This window comes from Euprymna scolopes, chromosome 2, assembly GCF_053919585.1.
Source record: "Euprymna scolopes isolate OS-2025 chromosome 2, ASM5391958v1, whole genome shotgun sequence".
In the NCBI taxonomy this organism is placed as follows: domain Eukaryota; kingdom Metazoa; phylum Mollusca; class Cephalopoda; order Sepiida; family Sepiolidae; genus Euprymna; species Euprymna scolopes.
In genome coordinates this window covers 40,183,017-40,200,218 of record NC_136483.1, presented here as the reverse complement: position 1 = coordinate 40,200,218, position 17,202 = coordinate 40,183,017, and the positions used below count along the sequence as shown (strand labels likewise).

The 17,202-nt window shown below is 35.0% G+C and overlaps 1 protein-coding gene across 3 annotated transcripts in view; it reads right to left on the bottom strand.

The window, feature by feature from the left end:
- The window catches only part of LOC145291312 (peptidyl-tRNA hydrolase 2, mitochondrial-like), a 66,433-nt gene that overhangs the window by 38,325 nt on the left and 10,906 nt on the right, over window positions 1–17,202 (bottom strand). Inside the window, exon 1 of one of the 3 annotated variants that reach the window (XM_080137046.1) lies at window positions 3,519–3,665. The exons of the other annotated variants lie outside the window; for them this stretch is intronic. Coding sequence (XP_079993172.1) covers window positions 3,519–3,545 — 27 coding nt within the window. The 5' untranslated portion in view covers window positions 3,546–3,665. Of the gene's footprint in view, window positions 1–3,518; window positions 3,666–17,202 lie in introns of those variants that run through there. 3 annotated transcript variants of the gene reach the window in all.

Here is a 17,202-nt window from a genome sequence, read left to right as displayed (position 1 = left end):
CGTCCACGAAATTCTATCGCTTTTTCAAATATTTAAAGTAAATCAGGTTACGACGTCGTATGACGCATGCGTAGAACGGAACTCGTCATGAGAGGACAGTTTTTGCTGACCCCCCCCCTGTAGAAAAGTGCTGATTTCAGTGAAGGAATTAACGTTTTTGGCCAATTTTTCGATATTTGTCGGGTGAAGGTTGGAAGTTTAAAATGATAACGATCTGGCAACAATCCGTGACCCGTGTTGAAAGTTTTTGCGAGACATACAAACACAAATACATACATACATACACACACATACATACATACATACAAACACACATTTTCGCTTTTATATATATAGATAATAAATAGGAAATATTTCCTTAACGCAGACAAAGAGGGGAGCACATTACTTTCAGGTAATTTATTTTTACTAAAACTGTTTTAGTAAATAAAAATAAATAAATAACAAAACATTAAGTTTCCTTGTACACAGGAAATGCTAGCATGAAAATTTGTTGAGGAAAAATATTATTATCAGCATAAAATATTATCATCATCATAAAATATACAGATTGGTTGAAAATTTAAATTTTGAACAAATTGGTGAAAGTTATTTTAGATCTATTTTTGTTTCACTTTTTTAGTTGTTCTATGACCGTGAAGTTTCGCTTAAGAGTAAAATCAGTGTCATTTTGAATATGACAGGTTTACAAAACTAAGAAGGCATTGATAAAACACGCAAAATAAAAGGGGCTTTAAAATAATTTGGGCGCTTCTACACTATTAGGATAAATTTTGTAGTCGATAAACAGAGTTTTCAGATAAAAAAACAATGGTTTCTACTGATTTTTTTTGTTATCAATTCTAATAAATTACAATGGTAGCTTTCACATTATGCAGTTGAAATTACCTTAATATTTCTAAATTATTAAAAAAAAACAACTTTACATGTGTTAGCATGTGAAAAATTGCGGCCATCTTGTTTTTATAAAACATAGCGAAACGAAACTATAAACAAAGGAAGTAACTCTAAATGTTTAATGTGACTAACGCAAAACAAATAACAAAATAAACATAACATATATACAGTGAACCTGCCAAAAGTCCATGGTCATGCAGGCAATCAAAAATACGGATTTTATTTGAACAAAAATAATAAATATCACACTGATTCAATTTCCTCAGGTCTATTTGGAAAATTCCAAAAACTTCTTCTGGATTTTTCAAGAATTATCGGGAGGAAATTATCTCCCGTGTTAACTCTCCTGTGTCTTATATAAGCAAAGATGATTGTGTTCTTCAAATTCTATGTTCTTTAATAAATAATTTTCTACCTTATTGATTTTGGTAATTTTTGGATATAATCATCTTAAAAATATGAGGAATACATAAATACCATTGTTTTCATGTGAAATTTAGTTTTATGATTTCTGAAAGTTCATCCTAATAGTGTAGTAATAGTGTAATTTGAAATACAAAAAAATTACTCATGTAGGTATGTAGAAAAGTAACTTTTCTTGTTTGTGGTAACAGTTATTTCTTGACTATTTGATATTTTTCACCCACCTTTTTTTTCTGTTGGAAATTGTTAACAATCGTTGAATGATAATACCTAAAATCATAAGTTTCTAGTTAAACAGCAGAAAACTATTTTTTTAGAGTAAATAAAAAAGCAATTAAAAAACATGATTTTAATCATTTTTGATTTTGTTATGCTTCAACTAAAATAAAAAATGGCAAAATGTTTCTCGATTCTTTAACTAGAAAATAATGAACTTGTTGTTAAAGATGGCGACTATATTTTCCTGAACAAGTTTTTATTTCAGCGTTTCACGTACAATGAAACAAGTTTTGAAGTAATGCCAACACCAATTTCACTCTAAATAATTTGAGTGACTGAAATAGGAATTATCTTGAAAAAAAAAAAAAACATTTAAAGACGTCAAAATATTTTTTACATAATTGGTTAACTGACAATTAAATCATAAAAATCTTAAAATAGTGTACCGAAAACCTCTACTTCAAAACTGCAAATATCTAATCGAAATTTTAATATTCATTAATTTTTTTATAAATAAAATTCTTAACGAGATCATTTAGCTAATTGTAAGAATCTAATACAAATATCTATTTGTATGTGATTAAAATAGTGAATCTTGTTTGTTTGTTTCTCTGCATGGTGAATGACGTCATTGTTTTATTAAAACAGTTGGCAATAACCATGCACAATGGACGATATCATCCATGAGAGTGAGCTAACGTGCACTCTGAATGACGTCACAAACGAATGACGTAATCCATCAAACCAGAGAAACAGATGCAGGTTGAGTGGGAGGTGCGAAGAGATATTTATGGCGTTTTATCTAGACAACCCGTCTTGAGCTCTGGAGGTTTACGATATTAAGAAAATTTGTTGGTCACTTGTTGGTCACCGTGCAGGCATAATCTGAATTTTTATAAGAGAAATGGGTGATGTCACAAAAGGGTGAATAATGAGAATAGTGGGGAAGAGAAATGGCGTAAATAATTTAAAGGAGAGTGGGAAAAGAAATTGGGATAAAAAACGAATGATTTCAAAATAGAAGTCATTTAAAAATGATGTCAGAAAACTAGCTTCATTTTCTTTTTTTCAAAAGTTGACAAAAGTCTCATCATTTATGATGTCATCTTGTTTCAAGTAAAACATTTTATTGTAAAAACATAAGGGTTTGTATTACTGTACACATAGATTCGAAAAAGTTGTCAAAAAACAAATATATAACAAATAAATGTTATCAAAGGCAAGATAAGTTACTTTTCTACCAAATTTTCGAATCTATGTGTACAGTAATACAAACTCAAACATGATTATCAACCGATGTCGAAGTTAAGATATTTATACAAATACTGACCCAACAGGTCTCACGTGGTCGAGTATTTAATAAAACCTCGTCTTTTTTTTTTTTTTTTCATTTTTTGCGATCTTCGAGTTATTTTCTTGTATTTTATCCAAGTTTATGTCGATTGATGTTTTATGAGTTATAATTTAATTGACAGAGAAAAGATACAAGAAAATAATGTGTGTGTGTGTATATATATATATATATATATATATATATATACACACACACAGACACACACTGGTGCATATATTTAAATATGTAAAAATATTCATAAACGTGATTTTAAAATTAAAAAAAAAAAAAAAAAAAAAAAAAAAAACGTGTTTGTATAATTCTCAATTCGTATTTCCCGCCAGAAAAAAAATAAAATAAATTTGTTCAATTTTTAAAAAAGAAAAATGCGAGAAAATTATCAAAATATTAAAATTTACGTAAAAGGACATTGGTTTCATAATTCTGGAAATCAAATAATTAATTTTAAAAATAATTTTGTTTTTTTAACACTGTTTTGCGTTCTGGAAAACTCCATTGTTACAGATGTCTGTATGTTTTTGATACATAAAAAAAGTTAAATAGAGAAATACATCAAACTAAGAATAATGATATTAAAATAAAAATTTCCGTCAATAAAAAAGTAAAGAAATAATAAAAGTTTTACAAGTGAGTTGAAGTACTGCAAAAACATTCTGCGAAAATTGGTAGTAAATAGGCTGTACTTTGGTTTAAGTGTTTACTGTCGTAGAAGGGCGATAATTTGGAAATTATGATTTAACCATAGTTATCTTCCTTGCTTAAAAATAAAACCAAAGGAAATTATTATTTTTTTTTATATTCATATTTTAATCTCGAATTCGAATTCGAATAAAATTGTTATAACTTCTCGTGTCTGTCTGTATGCGTGTTTATTGCCTCTACGTGAATTAAATTAATTAATTAATTAATTAATTAATTAATTTTATTTATTTATTTATTTATAAATAAATAAATAAATAAAAAATGCAACACCTGTAATGAAAGGATAAATTTAATTGCAAAATTAAATCTGAGTTAGCCGTTTTAATCTTTTGTTAATAATTTTTTTAGGGGGGGGGGATACATTACTTCATGAGTCATGACCGTTCAAAAATTGAAAGTAATTTGAAAGCATTTAAACTGTCGACTAGAGCGCTTTTGTTTGTTCTTTTTAACTCTTTTTCACCCCCGGACAAGGCATATATTATGGAACGTGAGGGCTACTATTTAGCTTCATGTCTAACATGGGATAGCGGGGAGTTGAGCAACAAGATAGTGTTTACATTACATTCAAACTTCTGTATACTTGTACAGTCAGGAAAGCAGGAAACGGAGAGGTAATTCCAAAGTGTAGTAGTCTGAGAGAAGAAACTATTAGCGTAAAAGGCTTTCCAACATCTAGAGACCTCAACAGTGAAGGGGTGAAATTTTGCTGCTTGTTGGGTGAGTTAGGAGTATGTACGTCAAAGAGGCACAACTGCTATGAGTTCATCAGGGCATATTCTATTAAAGTACTTATCAAATGGATACAGAGGTGCAATATTGCAACGATGTATGAAATTACTGGACTAATAATCAACATAATTAAATCCTTCTTAAATAAGAGAATCCAGGTTGTCCTTTAGGGTCGCACGTCTAAACAATATAATATAAATGTGGGTGTACCTCAAGGGTTGGTTTGTGTATCTTTATTATTCCTGATATTTATAAATGAACTCCCTGATAAAATAGTCTCTGAGATGGGTATATTTGCTGACGATACCACACTCTATAATAGGCACGAAGGGAAAACGAATGAACACATATCCAAGACAATGGCAGAAACTCTAGAGGAAGATTTCCAGTCTGTAGTGGAATGGGGTCAAAAATGGATTGTTTCCTTTACAAGAAACCTTATCAACCACTAATAGCTGTGGCTAAAGATACATTACCTGAAAGTACTTTGTTCAAACTCCTCGGCTTAACGTTCACAGGGAACATGAGTTGGAACAGATACATCAAGTGCATTGCCAAGGCTGCTGCGAAGAAGGTAGGCTCTCTCTACCGTGCTAGAAAGTTACTTACGCCTGAAAGTATCCTGTACCTCTACAAGGCCACCATTCGCCCATGTATGGAGTGTTGTTGTCACATTGGGCTGGTGCATCTGCTACTAGTCTCTCTCCGGACAGAGTTCAAAAGAGAGTCGTTAACCTGATAGGTCCTGAACTGTCATCTAAGCTTCAACCTCTGTCCCATCAACGAAATGTTGCATTCTTCTGCCTATTTTACAAATATTTTAATTGTGGATACTCCGATAAACTACAAGCTCCTCAACGTAAATACCCCTTGACAAACCCGACAAGCAGCAAAGTCCCACCCCTACACAGTAAAGATCCCTAGATGTAAGAAAGCCTTCTCTAATAGTTTCTTCCTCAGAACTGTTGGACTTTGGAATTCCCTTCCAGGTTCGTGCTTCCTCAACTGTACTGACATGCAGACGTTCAAGTGTATTATTTATATATATATATATATATATATATATATATATATATATATATATATATGGTACTCCTACAGTATTTTACCCACCGATTTCACGATCTTAGCCGAGCGTTGATCGACATCCGTCGGAAAATGCCAGAACATGGCGAGCGGTACGATACTCTATCAGCCAATCAGGGCACTTCAAACGAACGCGCAGCAGACGAATAATTTTCATTGAAATTACACACATAGCGTTTCATTTCAGTTATTTTATTGTTCAAAGTAAAAATACACAGCCTTTCATCTCAGCTATTTAATTTAGCGATAAAAAAAAAAAAAACGGGGACTGTTGGAAACATATTTATGCGAATTTATGTGGAGACAAAAATTTGGACACAACCCTTTTGTCTCCATAAAAAATCAAATCGCGGAAGGCTACCCGGTTTGGGAAGGAGCTTCTTCTTTCCACATCCTCTGAAAACCCTTTGCTCCCTACTTTGCCTCTACAGTCAGTAGAAAATCTTCCAGTCGGAACTAAAGATAAACAGTAATTGTTGTGTCCCCCCCCCCTACAAACATTACTGAAAAAAAAAAAAAAAAAAAACATTGTTGTTACTGTTTAATAACGTTTTGTTAAAAACAAACAAGAAAAAAAAACATTGAAGTGTTTATTACTGTTGCTTATCCCCCCCCCCCAAAAAAAGCTATCGGAAAACAAAATGAACCAAAAAAAAAAAATATTCAACAAAATAAATTTATTTTACTTTAAAAAAAACTTACGGTAAGTGTTTGTGATTTATTTTATCCAAATTTTTTGTATTAATTTTATCCATTTTGTTGTGTGTGTGTGTAATATCTTTTCCTTGTAATGTTGCTGCTATTCACATACTTTTAGCGTTCTTGCACTGTAGCTCCGAATTCTCGGCTTTCGTCGGCGTTAACGCCGAAAGCGTTCGTCAACGCTCGGCTAAGATCGTGAAATCGGTGGGTAAAATACTGCAGGAGTACCATATATATATATATATATATATATATATATATATATATATATATATATAAAAATATATAAAAATTCAAAATTCGATATGGCGTAATGGAAAAATGAAAAGGTAGTACAGTCTCTCTTCCAATTTTCGGATTTTAATCATGTCAAATCACACTTCAATTCCTTTTGACGGATTGATTGTTGCTATTTCTTCTGATGAGTTAAGGGCATAATAGATTCACTGATTGATATAATAATTATGTGACTGATTTTGTGCTATGAAACAGATACTATCAAGAATTGTATAAGTCAACTGAATTAAAGCAATAAATTATAAGATGGTCAACATCATGAATTTTGGAATATAACTTTTTGTCATTTATTCTCTCTCTCTCTATATATATATATATATATATATTATTTATATAGACAAATATTACATAGTCGCTACACTGAACATGCTAATGTCTCGGACAATTGGTTGGCAAGAACCAAAAATCCTCATCCGGCAATGTAATAAAGCTTATGTGCCACTGGAGGCATCTGGTTCTTCAGTGGCAAATAAGCTTCATTATGTTGCCTGATGAGGACTTTTGGTTCTTGCCAACCAATTGTCCGAAACATTAGCATGTTCAGTGTAGCGACTATGTAATATTTGTCTATATAAATAAAAATATTACATTTTGCTCTTTTTTATTGAGCACTCTTAATAACCTCGTTTTAATTCATGAGTTTTATCTCTTGAATACCTTTAACTTGGTGTGTGTATATATATATATATATATATATATATATATATAATACTAGCAGGCTGCCCAGCATTGCCTGGATGTAAAATATGCTTAAATTGAAACTAAAACATATAGCTCTCCAGTGTTATTCGTTATCATCTGAGCTAAGTCCATATGCATATCAAAAATTTTAAAATGAATGTAGTTAAGCATATAAATTCATGTATTTGTGCATGTGTGGAAGATAGTCAATTAAAAATCAAATCGAATGTGTTCCAAAGGTCCGAATCTTCTATATATCAAGTTTCAAGTTTGTAAACCCAAAATTGACAGAGTAGTTTGATAAAGACCATCACACACACACACACACAAGGTCACTTTTATATATATATATATATATATATATATATATTGTGTACAGAAAGTCGTTAGTTGAGACAGATTATTGGTACCGTCGGTTTCAAGCCCGATAATAAGGCCCGTTTAAGATATCCTTATCAAGCTCTCTTCAGCCAATATTCGTCTATCTTATAACCGGAAGTGTGAAGTATATATACCTCGCGAATTCACGTTTAAATCTCGTTTTGTTACCCCCCACCTTTTATTTTTATTTTTTTTAGCGTGAATTCGCGAGGTATATATACTTCACACTTCCGGTTATAAGATAGACGAATATTGGCTGAAGAGAGCTTGATAAGGATACCTTAAACAGGCCTTATTATCAGGCTTGAAACCGACGGTACCAATGATCTGTCTCAACTAACAACTTTCTGTACACAAAATATAAGTACGCTCTTAAAATTTGGATTTTCCTTTTAATTAAGCACTCTGCTGGAATTCTTTTTCCAAAAAAAAAAACTAATCATATATATATATATATATATATATATATATATATATATATATATATATATATATATATATATATATATATATATATATTAGCAGGCCACATGGTGTTACTTAATAATAAGTTTAAATATGATATTTTAATTTATGCAGATTTCGTGTTTATTATTATAGAACCAATTATCTATTGATTATTATACTGTACCAAATATATAGTAGTGACTAGAGGAAAATTAGTATAACCCAAGTTGAAGTTGATGTCCAGAAGAAGGCATGTATACCTTTTGGTGATTCTCCATTTTCACTCCAATATTTAAAACTGCTTGTAAAAAGAAAATAAACAAAATGGCACAAAAACTTTATAATGTATTCATGTATTAGGTTAAAACAAGATAGTACACCAAAAATTATGCAAATTCATCTTGTATTTTTCTTTAAAAAAAAAAAAAAGATCAAATTTCTTCACTAAAATCTTTCGTCCACCATCTTTCAGCCTTATTAAGGTCAAGGGAGATAACTTAAACTTAATTCAAGAAAAGAGCCAACAAAGCCCTCCACCTCCGCTCTTCATGTTAAGAATAGCTTCCTAAATTTGCACAGAAATTATTTTATTTTACTTCATAAAAACAAAAATACTGGGTGGATTGGCATAAATTTTAGTGTATAGCCATTTTTTTAATCTAAGAGGTAAGTACATAATAAAGTTTTCATGCAAACATAATTTTTAAATATTGGAATGAGACTAGAAGCACCAGCCTTTTCTCTACAACAGAGCAATCGTCATTTTCAACTATATAGGATTTGTTACTGGAATAGTTGATTCTAACCAACTCTACAAAGGAAATTAAAAGAAAGCAAATCTCTATTTCTATTCCTTTGAACCTAAACACACATAAGTGCCTCATCAGCTTACACAGCCCATACTAATAGACAGCAGCAATTCTACTGATCTTCGTATTAATTTTTGTTGTAGTCAGCTTGATATACCCTGTCAAATCGACACCACAATATACAAGGTGTCCACAGTCTTTAGACAATTTTTAAAATTTATTAATATTATTACAATTGAAGTTGGAAATCTCCAAAATGTTTAAATAAAAAAATGATATTAGTAAAATTTTAATAACAACTGATTAAATGTAGAAAGAATTATTATGATAGCACATTTTAAAATATTTTAATGAATTTATACAGTTCTCTTGCCATGTAGGAATGATTCTTATTTGGAGCAAGCATAGTTAAATGCTAAAGACAGTTCAAAGAAAGATTGGCTATAGTCAGCTAACATACTTCCTAACTTCCGGCATAGCACTACCGAAAGCGGTGACAAGGTAAATTAGTTCCTTCACTTTTATTGTTCTTCAGCATTTCTATTGTGAAGCGATTTATGGAAATAAAATATATGAAAAGGATATTACTGAAAAGTATACAATAAAAATTAGCAAAATTATACAGATAAAAATAACACTATTACTCTGTATATGAACTTTTAATAACAAAATTAAAAAAATAAAAGTTTTTATTTTATTTGAAATTTTATGAGAAATATGTTTATGAAATTATAAATAAAGAATAAAAGTTTTTTTTAATTTTAAAAATAAAAGTGTTTATTTTTTATTTATTATTCATAAAATAAATATATGTTTATGAAAGTATAAAAATAAAATGATTAAAATCAAAATAACAAAATTCATAAAAAAGCGTGTCCAATACATAAGATTCCTAAAATAATTTTAAAAGATTTAAAATAATGTTTTCAATAATTCTTAAAAAAAAAAAAAAAAAAAAAACTAATTTCAATAATTCTTAATTAAAATAAAACCAAAGAAAACTTTTCAGTGATTATTAAATAAAAAAAATAAAAATAAAAAACAATTAGAAAAACATAATAAAGAAAAAGAATACATGAAGAGCGGAGGTGGAGGGCTTTGTTGGCTCTTTTCTTGAATTAAAGTTTAAGTTATGTCCTTTGACCTTAATAAGGCTGAAAGATGGTGGACGAAAGATTTTATTGATGAAATTTGATCTTTTTTTTTCTTTTTTTTTTTTTGTTTTAAGAAAAATACAAGATGAAGCATGAGAGAAAAAAAGCAAAAGAACTAATTTGTCTTGTCACCGCTTCAGTAGCGCTACACAGGAAGTTTGGAAGTATGTTATACCAGTAGTGTATAACCAGAAGATTGTCATGACAATGACTTAATGCATAAATCAAATTTGATAAAAAATTTTAGTGCATACTGAGTTGCAGGAAAGAAAAGACACCAATTGCATTTTTTTTTTTAATTCTTCTCTAACTAAACTTTACTTGACACTCAAAATTCTAATAATCAATTCTACTGTATTCTGTAAGTTTAACCCTCTCCTGAAAACTCACAATCTGCCCTACTCCTCAAGCTGCCACTAACACTCATACGTTACACACGACTTGGATGGGGGTCCTCAGCTTTCAGCCCTTAATCTTCGCATGCTGACCGATTGGAAGTCATGATCACTAAACATCTATACATTTCTACCCCTAAGGCATGCACTAGTTTGTTCTTAACCAGGTAGATACTTACTAATAAAAAGGAAGAAAATTTTATTTATTTATTCATTTTTTTTTCTTTTCTCAACTATAAATTTAAAAGAAAAAAAAACATTAAGCCATATTAACTCCTTCCAACAGACCTGTTTGCAAATATAGCTGCGTCCACTGAATGAACTCTTACTCACCTCCTCCTCCAGTAACAAACAATGAAATAGCAATGTCCCGTAATCATTTTGAGGAGTATAATTTCTCAGCAGATATATAACCTTTATAAACTAACCCAGTAACAACACTATCCACGCTGGGTTGCAAAAATACCTGGATTAGGACCCAGGCGCGGGGCAAACCCTCTCGGTGCTGATGGACCCGTAGATCTTCCCAGGTCATCCATCTAGGAGAAGGAAAACGCTGAAGCTAAATCTAAGGGGAGGAAGGCTTCTCCAGTCTTGGATGACAACCTTCCTAGAGCTAGTGACTCAACAAATTACCGGTCTGCAAACCTAAACTGCTTCAGGAGTAGATAGGCAGTGTCTATCGCCTGGCTTCCATGCTCCTTCTTTGTCTATTAGTCAGGCATAGAGGTCGAATCACAGGGAGTCGACAGAAACACTCGGTGGTCAATCTTGTTTCCTGACTAGGGCAATGAATGGCATTTTTCCCCACTCTTGACACATTCATCCCTTAAACTGGGCATTTGGGAGTGCTTGAATGCCGTAATGCCAGTGCAAGCAGATTGAGTTGACAATCATCTGATGGATTAAGGGTACCGAATAGCCAGTTTCTGGCTGCTGTTCCCGACTGGTAGTACAGGGGCCCTAACTCCTTGGTAGCACTTAGAGCGGCTGCTCCATTAACAGTTGTATAATATCGGGATGTTTGTAGTGCCATGTCGCTCATGGAAAGAGACTCTGCACTCATCCCCAGTGGGCTATCCTGAGGCCACAATCCTAGTAGATGGAGGGACAACTGATTGTCTGCTTGCGTTGCATGTCTGGTATTCTGCATAACCACTTGCTCAGCACCCCTTACCTAAACTGAAACTCTTAAAAATAAAAATGACAGTACATTAAAAAATTACGCTAAAACCAGGCCGAAACTCAAACAAAACAAACCTGCCTTCTCCCTTGAGGCTTGCATTTACGAACATCTGTGAGCATCTTATCTTAATTTTGCCAATTTTTGTGTATTAAAAAAAAAATATAATATATATATATATATATATATATATATATTTATTTATTTATCTTTGTTCTCTTATTGCAGTCTTACTAAAAATTGAAACTCCTTAACATCACTTATCATGTCTTATTACTCGTGTTTTAAACCTTTTTTTGTTAAATACGCCTGGTATTACCCTAAACTAGCCTTTAAATAAGATGCCCCCAATCTAAAAACATAAGCTGACCTTCCAAGTTGCATTATTTAAACGTAATTATAAGTTTAATCTCAAAGGTCCTATCGCGAGGTACCAAAAGCAAAAAAAAAAAAAAAACTTCCACGGATTAATATGGCAAGGGAGACTATCTTCAAATTCTATTCTAAACTGGGAATGGGCAAAGGATTTATGCTAAGTAGATATAAACTTTTATTTTTTGTTTTTGTTTTTAATGGAGAGTAGAAAATGCAGGGGATGTGTTATCGGCAGCTCCAGTAACTCTTGCTTCTCCTTTTTTGTCCCTCAGTCCTCATTTCTAATGAGTGATGTTTCTGACAAAGGGTGAAGAAAAAGCTGCTTCCCAGGTCAGTAGTACTTCGTGAACAGTAGTCTGAGATGTCAGAAATTTTCTGTCTCTATGTCTATCCTTGCAGTCATGTCACTAGTAAGGGTGCCGGAGGTAAACGTTTTCATCTGGGCTGACGTTAACCGCCTGATAGTCAGGGACCCAAACCTTGGAATAGCCACTAAGGAGGCTGTCCTATCAGCAGGTGCAAAGTACTGGGGCTGCTGTATTGCCATTTGGTGAATGGATTCTGGACCATGCAGTAGTCTCTGGTGGGGCCTCTCGATGCCACACTAGTGGGTAATTGTTACGGCTTTACCTTATCATGTGCTACAAAAAAAAAATATTTTCCTGGCTTTCCTCTCTTACTTTCCCTCTCTGTTCTGCTCTAACCAAGTATGCTGATCTGTTCTACAAGCCCAAAAATCCTCAACATGAAATATCTCAAAAAAGAAAACACAAATAAACCTAGAACCCCATCCTCCTACGTAGACCCCTACTACCATGTCTCCTTCTCCAACATCAGAGGTCTACGTTCTAACCTTCCAGAGGTTGAAACCCAATTACAGGAGACAAAACCTGACATATTCTTTCTAAGCGAAACTGGAATAGGGCCGACCATCTCCCTAGATGAGTTCATAATTAAAGGATACTCTAACTTAACATCACAATCTGACCTCCAAGATCGCCACGGGCATGGAATATGTGCCTACATTAAAGTGTATATCAGAAAAAATTGACCACATCCTGTCTGCTCATCCCTCGGCTAACATTCACATTTGCGGTGACTTCAATGTCCATGATGTGGAATGGTTGACCCACTCAAATAAGACTGATGATGAGGGGAGGTTCTGTCATGATTTTGCCATTGCCTATGACCTCACCCAGATTGTCCGCGAGCCCACCCGTGTGCCCGATACTACCGGTCAGTACGCAAGCCTTCTAGACCTTTTTCTATCCACTTACTCTGAGCTATGCTCATGTTCCGTTCTATCTACTCTGGGATCCTCCGACCACTGCGTCGTATCAGTTAAGATAAAAATGAAATATAATAAATCTACAGACGTACCTCTCCACCGTACTGTATACCGATACTCTATGGCGGACTGGGATAGCTTCTGTACATTCATATCTGATCTACCTCTCCATTCCATGTTTAAAAAGGATGTGTCCTCTATAGTATCAGACCTGACCGAATGGTTACTTGTAGGCATAGACCAATTCATACCATCCAAAAAATTCCAACAAAAACCTAACAGCCAGCCATGGTTCACCCCTGAATGTGCTGCTGCCATCGCACACAGAAATCACTTTTTCCGTAGCTACCAACGTAATAGATGCACTGAAACTAAAGCTGCTTTCAGGACCGCCAGCAACCACTGCAAAGGAGTAATAAAAAATGCAAGAGAACTATATGCTCAATCCGTTAAATCCAAAGTAGCTGAACAGCGGCTTGGTTCCCACCAGTTCTGGCAAATAGCAAATAGGATCCTGAACAGAAACATGCGTTCTATCCCAACCATTATCAATGAACCAGAGGTCATCTCGACAGCATTCGACAAGGCCAAACTATTTGCCAAAAACTTTGCGGCAAATTCTACACTGTGTGACGAAGTCATCAACTCCCTATATTCCCTCCTATAACAGACAACACGCTATGCAACATACAAATATCTGTGCGTGAGGTCGCCAAGCTAATCAAGAATCTTGACTCCAGTAAAGAACTGGTCCCGACGGTATTCCAATTATAGTGTTAAAAATTTACAACCAGAACTTGCCCCCATACTTACAAAACTGTTTAAGCGTTGCCTTAAGGAGAAGTGCTTTCCAACACCCTGGAAAACCTCATCAGTATGCCCTGTATTTAAGAACTCAGGTGATAAGTCATCTCCCTCTCAGTACAGACCAATTAGTCTCCTGTATGTCATGAGTAAGCTGCTGGAATCCGTGTTAAATAGAGAAGTAGTCAACCACCTCAGAAGAAATAACCTACTTAACGACACGCAATATGGTTTCCGTTCTGCTAGATCCACAGCAGATGTGCTAACAGTTATATCTCATAGGATTAGCGAATCTTTCGACAAAGGCTTCATTTCTAGGGCAATTGCTCTCGACATATCAAAGGTCTTCGATAAGGTTTGGCATAAAGGCCTACTACACAAGATTTCTAGCTACGGTATAACTGGAAATGTTTTCTCGATCATAAAGTCATTTCTCTCACATAGGCTCATAAGAATAGTGGTTGATGGGCAGAAATCAGAGGCCCACAGTATTAATGCTGGAGTCCCTCAGGGGTCCATACTGGGCCCAACTCTCTTCCTGATCTACATCAATGATCTCCCAAAACACATACTAAAATCTTTCGTTGACATCTATGCTGATGACACGATCATCTATGGCAATGCATCAAAGGCCATAAATGATGATGTTCTCTCTAATTCTCTCTCTTCTGATCTTGAGTGCGTGGTACAGTGGGGAAAGAGGTGGCTGGTTACCTTTAATGCATCTAAGACCAAGCTCCTATCTCTACATCATAAACGCTCTGATCCCCCATCTGGCATCAATTGAAATGGATGGCTCTCGTCTAAGGGAGGCCCCAGGTTTTAATAAGCTCCTGGGCTTGACCTTTACACCTGATCTTAAATGGAACACATACATCAAGTCTGTGGCCAAAGTCGCTGGGAAAATGGTGGGATCCTTCTACCGCTCCAGAAGATATCTCACTAATGATGCAATTCTCTATCTATATGAGCCAAGTACGTCCAAAGATGGAGTACTGCTGCCACATCTGGGCCGGAGCTGCTAAAAACAGCCTATCCTGCCTTGACAGAGTACAAAATAGACTTTGTGACTTGGTGGGGATGCCCTTTTCTCTACCCTGCAACCTCTTTCCCACAGAAGAGACGTAGCGAGCCTGTCGTTGTTCTATCGTTATTTCCATGGCAAGTGCTCGTCTGAACTCCATTCTCTGGTCCCCCTCGCCAATCTTTTTCAAAAAACACCCAAGTACCTAAAACCACTGTCAATAACTTTCCCCACTCCCTATCTGTGCCTAAATCAAAAGTAGATTCCATGAACAAAGCTTCTTTCTTAGAACTGCATGCCTGTGGAACTCTGTTCCGCTTGCCTGTTTCCTTCCCGACTTCAACCTGGATGTCTTCAAGTCCGACACAAACAAATTCCTGATGAACCGCCCCCCCCCCAAGTAATGACACCTTACCAATTCTTCAATACTATTGCTACACTATCCCTTTGATTACTGTACACACAATAACCCTTATCCCCGAGTGGCCATTGGGCCTTGATGAGTGGTGAACTCCATGTAAAAAAAATAATTTAAATGATGTTGAAGCATTTCTCCTAACAAATACCCCGGATATCTTAGCACTAAGTGAGACTAACCTACACTCCTCCATCCCCTCTAATTACTTTAACAGACCTGGATATCTCCCACTCTGCCATAAGGACTCTGACAGACATATACATGGGCTTGGAGTTTACATTCGAAATACCCTCCCCTTGACTAGAGAAACTAAAGTAGAATCGGACAATCAAGCCTTTATGTGCTTTAGACGTAACATGCAACATAACATTAGCTACTTTTATTTTCTCTACCGCTCTCCCTCGACCCAGGACTGTACCCTAATAAACAAAGTCTCTGACAGCATAGATACAGCACTTTCCCTCAACACTAGCGCACAAGTGCATGTATTTGGTGACTTCAATGTCCACCACAGCAACTGGCTTGGATTTTCTACTTACACAGACGCAGCTGTTACCACAACACATAAATTCTCTATATCTCATTCCCTATCACAGATGGTTAAGTTTCGAACCCGTTTCCCAGACCAGCAAGAACAACACGCATCACTTCTAGATCTGTTTCTGACCACAGTTCCCCATGACTGTGTAACAGATTCCCACAGCCCTCTAGGGAACGCTGATCATGCAGTGGTAATGGTGGAAATCGCCCTAAACTCTAGAGCCAAAACTGAAGAGCCACTGCTCAAAACAACGAGATATTATAAAAAGGCTGACTGGGAAGCCACCAGGGATCTCATCAGGGAGGCTCCATGGCAAAATATTTTTTCACTTCCTGCTGAACATTGCGCAAATGAGACCACTGAACGGTTCAAAATGGCAATTGAAGCACATGTTCCCATGTGCAAATTCTATAGCAAGCCCCACTCTCCCCAATGGTTTACTTCTACGTGTGCAGCTAAAAGAGAATTTACTGAAACCACCAAAAAACGCATCGAAGCACAGGCATTAGGAACCCATGACTTCTGGAAAATCTACAACAGTGTAGTAAATAATGGGCAATCAGCAATTCCCCACACTATCCAACAATCATGAGCTTGTTTGTTCTGCAACTGAGAAGGGTAACATGCTTGCCAGACAGTTTGCCTCCAACTCCACACTGGACCCTGCTAACCACTCCCTCCCTGACTTTCCTTTGCGGATAGACACCCACACTAGATGATCTGAAAATCACCCTTTCTCAGGTGCATGCTATCATAAGAAATCTTGACACTGCAAAAGCATATGGACCTGATCTCATCCCGGCTGTACTATTAAAAAAGTGCTCCGCCGAAGTAGCTCCAGTTCTCTCCAAACTTTACAACAAATGCCTTAATGAATCTTGCTTCCCTGCCTGCTGGAAAACTGCTTCTGTAGTATCAGTTTTCAAGAATTCTGGCGAAAGAACTGATCCAGTAAATTATCGCCCCATTAGCGTTCTCCCACTTTTCACCAAAATATTTGAGACCATAATTAACCAAGCTCTAGTCCATCACCTTACAGATGCTAAACTTCTTACTGACCAACAATATGGATTTAGGCAAGTCCATTCCACAGCAGACATCCTCACTATAATCTCAGAACGTATACACCATTCACTGGACAAAGCGGAGGAAGGTAGAGCGGTAGGTCTAGATATATCTAAGGCTTTTGACAGGGTATGGCATGAGGGTCTTCTCAAGAAAATCAGACCATACGGTATCACTGGAAGAATACATAAAATAATTAAATCCTTCTTAGATAAGAGAAAAATT